Source organism: Petromyzon marinus, chromosome 78 (genome assembly GCF_048934315.1).
Source record: "Petromyzon marinus isolate PM22_M1 ecotype Great Lakes invasive population chromosome 78, UKy_Petmar_22M1.pri1.0, whole genome shotgun sequence".
Lineage (NCBI taxonomy): Eukaryota > Metazoa > Chordata > Hyperoartia > Petromyzontiformes > Petromyzontidae > Petromyzon > Petromyzon marinus.
The window spans coordinates 2,409,347-2,422,281 of record NC_133744.1 but is presented as its reverse complement, the minus strand read 5'-3'; the positions used below and the strand labels follow the sequence as shown (position 1 = coordinate 2,422,281).

The 12,935-nt window shown below is 51.2% G+C and overlaps 1 protein-coding gene across 1 annotated transcript in view; it reads left to right on the top strand.

Moving 5' to 3' along the window:
• LOC142907391 (coiled-coil and C2 domain-containing protein 1A-like) overlaps positions 1 to 12,935 on the top strand; it is a 33,427-nt gene that overhangs the window by 17,868 nt on the left and 2,624 nt on the right. The window contains exons 8-13 of the mRNA XM_076056873.1: positions 986 to 1,100; positions 4,530 to 4,604; positions 4,925 to 5,037; positions 7,165 to 7,237; positions 7,353 to 7,612; positions 8,339 to 8,637. Of these exons, the coding sequence (XP_075912988.1) occupies positions 986 to 1,100; positions 4,530 to 4,604; positions 4,925 to 5,037; positions 7,165 to 7,237; positions 7,353 to 7,612; positions 8,339 to 8,637 (935 nt within the window). The remainder of the gene's footprint in view (positions 1 to 985; positions 1,101 to 4,529; positions 4,605 to 4,924; positions 5,038 to 7,164; positions 7,238 to 7,352; positions 7,613 to 8,338; positions 8,638 to 12,935) is intronic.

The window sequence follows — 12,935 nt, the reverse complement described above, 5'->3', positions numbered from 1 at the left end:
GTGAGACACGGTGAGAGACGGTGAGACACGAAGAGACACGGTGAGACACGGTGAGACACGGGGGAGACACGGAGAGACACGGAGAGACACGGAGAGACACGGTGAGACGGGATGAGACACGGTGAGACACGGGGGAGACACGGAGAGACACGGTGAGACACGGGGGAGACACGGTGAGACAGGGAGAGACACGGTGAGACACGGAGAGACACGGTGAGACAGACGAGGGAGACACGGTGAGACACGGAGAGACACGGTGAGACACGGTGAGACAGACGAGGGAGACACGGTGAGACACGGAGAGACACGGTGAGACACGGTGAGACAGACGAGGGAAACACGGTGAGACACGGTGAGACAGACGAGGGAGACACGGTTAGACAGACGAGGGAGACACGGTGAGACACGGAGAGACACGTTGAGACAGACGAGGGAGACACGGTGAGACACGGAGAGACACGGTGAGACACGGTGAGACAGACGAGGGAGACACGGTGAGACAGACGAGGGAGACTTGGGGAGTGGGATCGATGTGAGGATTTGTTTCTACATGTGCCGTTGTGTCCCCCTCCACTTCTCCGCCCCATGACCCCATGACCCTGTGACCCCATAACCTTGTGACCCCTTGACCCCATAATTCAGTGATCCCATCACCCTGTCTCCTTGACCCTATAACCCTGTGGCCCCATAACCATGTGACCTCATAACCTGGTGACCCCATAACCCCATGCCTCAATTACCCCATGATCCCATAACCCCATGGCTCCATGACCCATAACCATGTGTACCCATAACCCTATAACCTCAACACCACAACCGTGTGACCCCATAACCATGTGACCCCTTGACCCCATAACCATGTGACCCAATAACCCTGTGACCCCTTGACCACTTAACCATGTGACCACAACCCTGTGACCCCATGATCCCACAACCCTGTGTGACCCCATTACCCTGTGACCCCTTGACCCCGTGTCCCTGCTAGTCGTTTGACGCTGTTATCTCTGCGCTGTTGAGAGGGGAACGCGTCGACCTGTCAAACGCTCCTCCTCCTCCTGCTCCTCCTGCTGCTACTGCTGCTGCTGCTCCATCTCCTGCTGGTACCATCACCACCATTAACATCACCACCATCAACATCACTACCATTAACAACATCACCACCATTAACACCACCACCACGATTAACACCACCACCATCACCACCATCAACACCACCACCATTAACACCACCAACTACATCACCAACTACATCACCACCAGTAACACCACCACCATTACCATCACCACCATCAACATCACCACCATCAACATCACCACCATCAACATCACTACCGTTAACAACATCACCACCATTAACACCACCACCACGATTAACACCACCACCATCACCACCATCAACACCACCACCATTAACACCACCAACTACATCACCACCATTAACACCACCATCAACATCACCACCATTAACATCACCACCATCAACATCACCACCATCAACATCACTACCATTAACAACATCACTACCATTAACAACATCACCACCATTAACACCACCACCACGATTAACACCACCACCATCAACAACATCACCACCACCATCGCCACCATCAACACCACCACCATTAACACCACCAACTACATCACCACCAGTAACACCACCACCATCACCATTACCATCACCACCATCAACACCACTACCACCACCATCACCACCATCAACACCACTACCATCACCACCGCCATCAACATCACCACCATTAACACCACCACCATCAACAACATCACCACCATTAACACCACCACCACCATCAATACCACTACCACCACCATCACCATCATCAACACTACTACCACCACCATCACCACCGCCATGATGAGTGTCGACTTCTCCAATGTTCGTCCTCCTGCTGCAGCTGCTACCATCAAAACAATCACCACCATTCATATCCTCAACATCAACATCATCACTATCATTATTGACATCATCATCACTATCATCATTAACATCATCATCACTATCAACATGATCATCATCACTATCATCATTAACATCATCATCACTATCATTATTAACATCATCACTATCATCATTAACATCATCATCACTATCATCATCAACATCATCAACATCATCATCACGATCATCATCAACATCATCATCGCTATCATCAACATCATCATCATCAACATCATCATCACGATCATCATCAACATCATCATCAACATCATCATCACCATCATCATTATCGTTATTAACATCATCATCAATATCATCATTACTATCATTATTAACATCATCATCATCAACATCATAATCACTACCATTATTAACATCATCATCACGATCATAATCAACATCATCATCGCTATCATTATTAACATCATCATCGCTATCATCATCAACATCATCGCTATCATCATCAGCATCATCGCTATCATTATTAACATCATCATCGCTTATAGATTTGACGATTTCGTGACTGCAAGGATTCATACTCTTTGGTTTTTTCGGTAAAGTCACGTAGGTAAAATAAAATAAATGAAAACAATTGAATCACGACGTTTCGGAGGCAACACAAGCTTCCGTCTTCAGGTGGAACAGTCACAGCAGAATATCTGTGTCAAGTGGACAGCTCTGAGACAGCCGGGATTATATACACAGGTTAAGGGGGGGGAGGAGCCAAGAAGGGACGTGGGTGGGGGAGGGCTGAGTTAAGGGGGGGGGGGGGAGGAGCCAAGAAGGGACGTGGGTGGGTGGGAGGGCTGAGTTAAGGGGGGGGGGAGGAGCCAAGAAGGGACGTGGGTGGGTGGGAGGGCTGAGTTAAGGGGGGGGGGGGGGAGGAGCCAAGAAGGGACGTGGGTGGGGTGGGAGGGCTGAGTTAAGGGGGGGGAGGAGCCAAGAAGGGACGTGGGTGGGTGGGAGGGCTGAGTTAAGGGGGGGGGGGAGGAGCCAGGAAGTGACGTGGGTGGGGGAGGGCTGAGTTAAGGGGGGGGGAGGAGCCAAGAAGGGACGTGGGTGGGGTGGGAGGGCTGAGTTAAGGGGGGGGGAGGAGCCAAGAAGGGATGTGGGTGGGAGGTCATCAAAACATTATACCATAGGGCTCATTTGCATTTCTGACCAACACCACCTGGCCAGTGAATTAAAACATGTACATCTGGCCATCAAGATGAATGGATACTCTGACCGTACCATCCGCCAAGCTGTTTCTCCCACCATACAGAAACAACCACCTGATACTCCAATCAAAATCATCACGTTACCATACATAGCAGGGGTTACTAAAAAGATTTCCAAAATTCTAAACAAACACAATATCCAGGTCCGGTTCAATACAGTACACAAAATCCGTGATCTGATCCCATCCGTAAAGGATGTCATTCCTGACTTACAGCACCCCGGGGTTTACAAATTAAGTTGTACCTGTGGTGACCGCTATATCGGGGAGACGAAACTACATATTTCTGACCGAATCCGCGAGCACAAATCAGAAGACGGAAGCTTGTGTTGCCTCCGAAATGTCGTGATTTAATTTAGTTGTTTTCTATTATTTTATTTTACCTACGTGACTTTACCGAAAAAAACAAAGAGTATGAGTATCATCATCGCTATCATCATCAACATCATCATCGCTATCATCATCAACATCATCATCATCGCTATCATCATCAACATCATCATCGCTATCATCATCAACATCATCGCTATCATCAACATCATTATCAACATCATCATCACTATCATCATCAAAAGCATCGCTATCATCATCAACATCATCATCGCTATCATCATCATCATCAACACCATCGCTATCATCATCAACATCATCATCATCGCTATCATCATAATCAACATCATCGCTATCATCATCAACATCATCGCTATCATCATCAACATCATCATCACTGTCATTATTAACTTCATCATCACTATCATCAACATTATCATTATTAACTTCATCATCACTATCATCAAGATCATCATCACTATCATCAAGATCATCATCATTAACATCATCATTAACATTATCATCACTATCATTAACATGGTGGTCGTGATGATGATGGTGAAGGTGGTGGTGAAGGTTGTGATATTGGTGATGGTGGTGATGGTGGTGGTGATGTTGGTGATGATTATGGTGGTGATGGTAATGATGATGGTGATGATGATGATGGTGATGATGATGGTGGTGATGGTGATGATGATGATGGTGATGATGATGATGGTGATGTTGATGGTGGTGAAAGGTGGTGGTGGTGATGATGATGATGGTGATGATGATGATGGTGGTGATGGTGATGATGATGATGGTGTTGATGGTGGTGATGTTGATGGTGGTGAAAGGTGGTGGTGGTGAAGGTGGTGCTGTTGGTGATGGTGATGGTGGTGATGATGATGGTGATGATGGTGGTGGTGGTGGTGGTGGTGATGATGATGATGATGGTGATGTTGGTGGTGGTGAAGGTGGTGATGGTGGTGGTGATGATGATGGTGGTGGTGGTGATGTTGGCGATGGTTATTTTCCCACCAGTGCTGGTGAACGTCGCTCCAAGTCCCAAAGTCCAAGGTCCGGAACCACCGACAAAACCTCCCCCCTCACTACCCGGTGACTACTCCGCCACGTTTGTTTCCTCGAGTCTCCCCGAGTCTCCCCGTGTCTCTCCGCATCTCCCCGAGTCTCCCCGTGTCTCCCCGAGTCACCCCGCGTCTCCCCGAGTCTCCCCGCGTCTCCCCGAGTCTCTCCGAGTCACCCTGCGTCTCCCCGAGTCTCCCCGCATCTCCCCAAGTCTCCCCGAGTCTCCCCGAGTCTCCCCGAGTCTCTCCGCGTCTCCCCGAGTCTCCCCGCGTCTCCCCGCGTCTCCCCGCGTTTCTCCGTGACTCCCCATATCTGTCTCCCCGTGTCTCCCCGTGTCTCTGTCCCCGTAGACACACCACTGTCTGCGCTGGAGGCTCGTCTGTCTGCCTACAGAGACATCGCAGCTCAGGCCAAGAAGGAGGGGAACAGTGCTAAGGCTCGGAGACACGAACGCATTGCCACGGTAACTACGCCCATGAGTTGCATTGGTAACCTCTCTCATGGAAACCTATGGGCATTGTTGAGTCTATGGTGCAGTGTTGAGTCTATGGGCAGTGCTGAGTCTATGGTGCAGTGTTGAGTCTATGGGCAGTGCTGAGTCTATGGGCATTGTTGAGTCTATGGGCAGTGTTGAGTCTATGGTGCAGTGTTGAGTCTGGTGCAGTGTTGAGTCTATGGTGCAGTGTTGAGTCTATGGGCAGTGTTGAGTCTATGGTGCTGTGTTGAGTCTATGGTGCAGTGTTGAGTATATGGGTAGTGTTGAGTATATGGGCAGTGTTGAGTCTATGGTGCAGTGTTGAGTCTAGGGGCAGTGTTGAGTCTATGGGGCAGTGTTGAGTCTATGGTGCAGTGTTGAGTCTATGGTGCAGTGTTGAGTCTATGGTGCAGTGCTGAGTCTATGGGCAGTGTTGAGTATATGGGTAGTGTTGAGTCTATTGGTAGTGTTGAGTCTATGGGCAGTGGTGAGTCTATGGTGCAGTGTTGAGCCTATGGGCAGTGTTGAGTCTATGGTGCAGTGTTGAGTCTATGGTGCAGTGTTGAGTCTATGGTGCAGTGCTGAGTATGTGGTGCAGTGTTGAGTCTGTGGTGCAGTGTTGAGTCTATGGTGCAGTGCTGAGTCTATGGTGCAGTGTTGAGTCTATGGGCAGTGCTGAGTATATGGGTAGTGTTGAGTCTATTGGTAATGTTGAGTCTATGGGCAGTGGTGAGTCTATGGTGCAGTGTTGAGTCTAACTTAACATCTCTTAATGTTCGACGGCTTGTGCACCTGATCTTATGTATTCACGATGTACTTACAAACAAAATCGGCAGACTACCTGCTGGATCTCCTCTCTGTTTCAAAGAACAAATTTGACCTCAGGTCTTTGCTCATTTACCAGCTTCACATTCCCTATTGCCTTAGAAAAACTGGAGGAAGGGCCTTTGCTATTGATGCCCCCAGGGTCTGGAATGATATTGCCAATAAACTGCAACTTGAATCGCTACCAATGATATATTCTCTCAAAACTGCTCTTGAGGAGTTGTACACCCCTAGCTGCCACTGCTATTCATTGGCGTAAAATAAAATAAAATGTTTCGCTCCGGATGACGCTGCAAAGTATTATGTGTATTTTGATTTAGCGTGCTGATCTTAAAGGTGCATTGAAAAATTTGATACTCTGACCGATGCTTCTGTTGTTGTGGAGTAGCTCATGCTGCCAGCTATGGCTCTAGGATTTGGTGTTACATGTTGTTTATGTAGTTTATTGTTAAACATTCGGTCACAGTCCCTGTGATCACTGTTACATTGCATTTATGGCTTTAGTTTTTGGTGATTTCGAAAACGTTTTTTGGTTTGGCCATGTTTGTGTTTGTTGTAGTACTGAGTTAGACTGATGGCCTTAATCTTAGTTGTCTTGTGGTTGTGGTTGTTGTTTGACTTGCATCCCACTCGGATTTTTGTACACAGTGTTGGTGTATGGTGCTTTTTCAGAAATATTTTGCTGTTTTTTTCATGGATTTTCTGTTTGCACAGTCACACACAGTCACTTTAAGATGTTTTCTTGTTCGTGTTTTTGTTTTTTTGTTTGTTGTGGTTGCACCCGATTCAAGAGCCGAATGGCTCACAGGGCTATACCAAAATAAATAAACTGAAAAAGAAAACTGAAACTACGTACAGTGCTGAGTCTATGGGCAGTGTTGAGTCTATGGGCATTGTTGAGTCTATGGGCAGTGCTGAGTCTATGGGCAGTGTTGAGTCTATGGTGCAGTGTTGATTGTCTATGTGCTGGGTCTGTCTGTGTGCTGGGTCTGTCTGTGTGCTGGGTGTATCTGTGCTGGGTCTGTGTGCAGGGTTTGTCTGTGTGTAGGGTTTGTCTGTGTGCTGGGTTTGTCTGTGCTGGGTCTGTGTGTAGTGTTTTTTCTGTGTTGTGGGTGTGTCTGTGTGCTGGGTTTTCTGTGCTGAGTCTGTGTGTAGGGTTTGTCTGTGTGCTGAGTTTGTCTGTACTGGGTGTATCTGTGCTGGGTCTGTGTGCAGGGTTTGTCTGTGTGTAGGGTTTGTCTGTGTGCTGGGATTGTCTATGAGCTGGATTTGCCTTTGTGCGGTGTACAGAGCTATGTGGACGCTATCAAGGCTCTGAAGGCTGGGAAGCCGGTGGACTTCAGCGAGCTTCCAGCTCTGCCCTGTAAATACCCACAGATACTCATTACACACTCACTCACAAACCCCCTTCGAGTCTCCCCGAGTCTCCCCCCATGTTACGCTCCCCCCATGTTACGCTCCCCCCATGTCTCCCCCAGCATTCCCTCCCATCCCGGGAGTCGTGGGATCGGGGGTGAGGACGCCGTCGTTGCCTCCCTGGCGAGCCTGGACAGACACGGAGACCTGCAGAGCGCGGAGACCGAGGCGGGGGAGAGTGGGGAGGGTGGGCAGAGGAGTGGGGAGAGGAGTGGGGAGAGGAGTGGGGAGAAGATGGAGAGAGCTCCTGCTGCTACTCGCCCGGTACGGGGAGAGTGGGGAGAGTGGGGAGAGTGGGAGAGACGGGAGAGACGGGAGAGTGGTGAGGAGATGGAGAGAGTTGGGAGAGTGGGGAGAGTGGGCAGAGGAGTGGGGAGAGGAGTGGGGAGAAGATGGAGAGAGCTCCTGCTGCTACTCGCCCGGTACGGGGAGAGTGGGGAGAGACGGGAGAGACGGGAGAGACGGGAGAGACAGGAGAGTGGGGAGAAGATGGAGAGAGTTGGGAGAGTGGGGAGAGTGGGCAGAGGAGTGGGGAGAGGAGTGGGGAGAGGAGTGGGGAGAGGAGTGGGGAGAGGAGTGGGGAGAGGAGTGGGGAGAGGAGTGGGGAGAGGAGTGGGGAGAGGAGTGGGGAGAGGAGTGGGGAGAGGAGTGGGGAGAGGAGTGGGGAGAGGGAGTGGGGAGAGGAGTGGGGAGAGGAGTGGGGAGAGGAGTGGGAGAGGAGTGGGGAGAGGAGTGGGGAGAGGAGTGGGGAGAGGAGTGGGGAGAGGAGTGGGGAGAGGAGTGGGGAGAGGAGTGGGGAGAGGAGTGGGGAGAGGAGTGGGGAGAGGAGTGGGGAGAGGAGTGGGGAGAAGATGGAGAGAGCTCCTGCTGCTACTCGTCCGGTACGGGGAGAGTGGGGAGAGTGGGGAGAGATGGGAGAGATGGGAGAGACGGGAGAGACGGGAGAGTGGGGAGAAGATGGAGAGAGTTGGGAGAGTGGGCAGAGGAGTGGGGAGAGGAGTGGGGAGAGGAGTGGGGAGAGGAGTGGGGAGAGGATTGGGGAGAGGAGTGGGCAGAGGAGTGGGCAGAGGAGTGGGCAGAGGAGTGGGCAGAGGAGTGGGCAGAGGAGTGGGCAGAGGAGTGGGCAGAGGAGTGGGCAGAGGAGTGGGCAGAGGAGTGGGCAGAGGAGTGGGCAGAGGAGTGGGCAGAGGAGTGGGCAGAGGAGTGGGCAGAGGAGTGGGCAGAGGAGTGGGCAGAGGAGTGGGCAGAGGAGTGGGCAGAGGAGTGGGCAGAGGAGTGGGCAGAGGAGTGGGCAGAGGAGTGGGCAGAGGAGTGGGCAGAGGAGTGGGCAGAGGAGTGGGCAGAGGAGTGGGGAGAGGAGTGGGGAGAGGAGTGGGGAGAAGATGGAGAGAGCTCCTGCTGCTACTCGTCCGGTACGGGGAGAGTGGGGAGAGTGGGGAGAGTGGGGAGAGACGGGAGAGACGGGAGAGACAGGAGAGTGGGGAGAAGATGGAGAGAGTGGAGAGAGTCGGGAGAAGATGGAGAGAGTCGGGAGAGTGGGGAGAGTGGGCAGAGGAGTGGGGAGAGGAGTGGGGAGAGGAGTGGGGAGAGGAGTGGGGAGAAGATGGAGAGAGCTCCTGCTGCTACTCGCCCGGTACGGGGAGAGTGGGGAGAGTGGGGAGAGTGGGGAGAGACGGGAGAGACGGGAGAGACGGGAGAGACGGGAGAAGATGGAGAGCGTCGGGAGAAGATGGAGAGACTCGGGAGAGTCGGGAGAGTGGGGAGAGTGGGGAGAGAGCTTCCGCTACCCATCTGGTACAGGGAAAGTGGGGAAAGTGGGGAGAGAGGCGACGGTGGGGAGGATGGGGAGAGTGTTGAGAGAGTTCCCGCTATCTGCTTTGTACAGAGAAGTGGTGGTGGTGATGATAGAGGTGGTGATGATGGTAGTGGTGATGGTTGTGCATATGAGCAATACCATGGATGGAAGGCCAATTCCAAAATTTGATATTGTCCTGATGGTGCTTGTAGCCACCAAAGTGGCCAAACTGGGGCTCTGGATGGGTGCTAGGGGCTGGTAACCCCTCCACCTTCATATCAACTACCACAAAAGCATATGGAAAATATAGAATGAAGCTGAAATTGACTTAACTTTTGTGGCTGCAGGAATTCACTTTCTATGGTTCCTTCGGTAAAGTCACATAGATAAACATTTTTATAACACTACAATAAAAATGAAAATAAAGTGAATATCACGACATTTCGATCGCAACACAAGCGGTCGACCTCTTGTGTTGCGATAGAAACGTGATATTTTTATTATTTTTTATTCACTTTATTTGGGATCGAAACGTCGTGATATTTGTATTATTTGTATTCACTTTATTTTCATTTTTATTATTTTATTAATATTGTTTCTATCTACGTGACTTTACCGAAAGAACCATAGAATAGAATGAAGCTTGTGACAGAGGCCCTGGGGGGCAGGCTTCTGTGACATCTCCTGGCCAAACCCCATTTGACGGAGCCAGGAGACTGAATCTTTACCCTCGGGGCTCCTCCAGAAACATCAAAAAAAGCCACTGCTTGTGGCCACGTGGAATGTCCAAACGCTCACTGCGGAGGAGAGGCTGCCACTCCTCTGTCGGTAGCTGGACCGGACCTCTGTGGTATTCAGGAGGTCCGGTGGACCGGCTCTGGCTCCTGTCACCACGAGGGGTGGACAGTCCTCGACTCGGGGCAGGAGACTGCCAAACAACAGGGAGTGGCTGTTCGTCTGAAGAAAATTATGATGGCAGCATGGGAGCATGGCAGTGAGGTGTGGGAAGCTGTTAGCCCTAGGCTACTGTGGGTTCGCCTTCCCATCAACCACAGGCGCGGAGTGGTGGTCGTGGTTACTTATTCGAGGTTTAGAACTGTGGCTCATGCAGCTACAATGGCTGCTTTCAGAGACCCTGGCTGACGGAGGAGGTGTTCTGGCTGACTGAGAAATAGCGACAGGCCCACTCCCAACATATACAGCATCCCACGTCGGAGAATGAGGAGGCTTACCACAGCCTTCGCTTCGAGATTTGGAGAGCCGTGAGGCGCTGCAAGGATAGGTGGTGGTCGTGGGTTGCTGAGGAGGTCTTACAGGGGTGGGGGGGGGGGGATCCCTGAGCCTGGAAAACAGTGTGATGCCGTGCCTCAAATATTGGAAGAAGCAGTCACCCCCTGTGAGTGGCTGGCTGACGTGCCATTTGTTGAGGAAGTACTGAAGGTGATCTAGAGTCTGAGACCAGGAAAGCACCAGGCACAGATGATCTGCCAAGTGAAATGCTAAGGGAGGGTGGCGTTTGTGCACATACTGCCCTACATGACATCATAACAACAGTCTGGACCACTGGACGGGTTCCACAGGATTGGAAGGATGCCCTGGTGGTCCCCCTCTTTAAGAAGGGGGCCGCACAGACTGTAACAACTACAGGGGCATCTCACTCCTCAGTGTGCCGGGAAAGGTCCTGGCAAGGATTATTCAGCATTGCCTTGCCAGGCACGCTGAGGAGAGGCTTGTGGTGCCCAATGCGGTTTCATGCCAGTGCGTCCTGCACAGATGCCATGTTCTCTGTCCGTCTGCTACAGCAAAGGTGTAGGGAATTCCAACAAGACCTACATCTCTGCTTTATTGACCTGGTCAAGGCTTATGATACCATCAGTAGGCCTGGGCTCTGGGTTGTTCTTCGTGCTTTTGGAGTGCCTGACCCTCTGCTCACGCTCATTAAGAACCTTCATGATGGTGAGCGGGCTCGGGTAAAACTATGTAGCCGGGAGTCGGAGCCATTCCCTGTACACATTGGGGTGCGACAGGGATGTCCTCTGGCTCCCACATTAATTAATATCTATTTTAACCATGTAGCTCGTGAAGCCTTCAATAGCTGTACCGGAGGAATTTCCATTTGGTATAGATGCAATGGGAGGCTGATTGGTGCCCGGGTGCGGTCAAGGGATGGCTCCCTATTGCTCAACCACGTAATGTATGCTCTTTGGTTTTTTCGGTAAAGTCACGTAGATGAAAAATAAAAATAATAAAATTAAAATAACTAAAATGAATCACGACGTTTCGGGCGCAACACAAGTGTCCGTCATGAGGTGGGAAAGCATGGTCTGGAGGCAGACTGTTTTAACAAGGTTTGAAATGGGTGTAACCCAAGGGTCATAAAGAAGTGGCCGGGGCTAGCGATGTTAACGTTGAGAAATTAGCATGTAACTGGGCACGGCAGTAGCTATGATAATATAAGAGACTAGCATGATGTTGAAGTGAGAAATTAGCATGAAATAACAGCTGACATAGGCAGGTAGGATGGAAACATCACAGTCAGTTAAGACTTTACCTGGTTAATAACGCCCTTCCAATGATTGCTCAGATTGGACCCATCATCTTGGTTGAAGTTGTGTGTATATCTGGATGGCTTCATGGACAAATCTTTGGTGGTATCCAGACGGCTTGCAGAGCACTTTGGTGTAGGAGATAACAATATCATGAGAGCCCACAGCGTTATAGCAGTGGTCAGCCACGGCCGAAGAGTTCGTCCTGCCGTGTTCCACGTTATGTATTCTGATCTGGTAATTGCTGCTCACTCAGAGGAGGAGTTGGAGGTGCTGCTGCTGAACCTGGAGCTTGCCACCAAGAGGTGGGGCCTTACCATCAGCTCCACCAAAACTAACCACCTACCTGGGTATTTTGTGCCATCGGACACTCCACCCCCACAACTCCCAATTGGTGATGGGGCAGTTGTGGAGAGAGTGGAGAGTTTCCCATACCTGGGCAGTGTGCTCATGACCGGCTCCGGTTTAACAGCAAAGGTCTCACTCCTAATCAGTCGAGCTGCAATATCTTTTCATCGGTTGTGTAACGCTGTGTGGAAGCTACCTGGTCTATCACTCGGCACGAAGCTTCAGGTCTTCTCGGCCACGGCCATTCCCTCTCTTCTCTACGCATGCGAAACGTAGACCCCCCTAATGGAACATCTTCGCCGATTAGAAACATTAGGCTGGCCTGCCTACGATCCACCCTGGGTTTAACCAGACTGGATTGTGTGAGGAGCTCACAAATCCTTGAAAGATCTGGACAAAGTCCCATCGGTGAGCTCCCCTGGCAGGCAAGGCTGCGTCGTTTAGGTCATGTAGCCCGCATGTCCAGCCACCGCATGCCTAAACAACTTTTGTTTGGCTGGATAGAGGGGGATAAACGGGCGCGGCACGGCATGCCCTGGAGAAGAGATGGAGTGATGTGGTACAGGAGGACGTGGAGCTGAGTGGACTTGCCGATGACTGGTACCAGTGGTGTCAAGATCGGCCTCTCTGTGGAGGAGGCTCGTGAAGGACGCTACTGGGCAGTTGGAGGCCGGTCACCCTCCAACAACAACGGAGGGCAGAGGAGCGACGCTCACAACAACGAGCGGAGTGCTGGGTGACTAAAGCACAGCAAGTTGGCACAGTAGGGGGCACAGGTGGTGCATCAGCCAGTCATCTCAGTCAGTCGACCCACGCCAGCTGCTGGTTCTGTCCCGTGACCTCCTGCCAGCGAGCATTCGACAATTCACGTCGCATTAAAGTTAAAGTGCACCTAGCCTGGCAGAGGCGCCGTGGTGACGTCACCGCCACATAGTGGAGAATGGTGGGTATTGGTG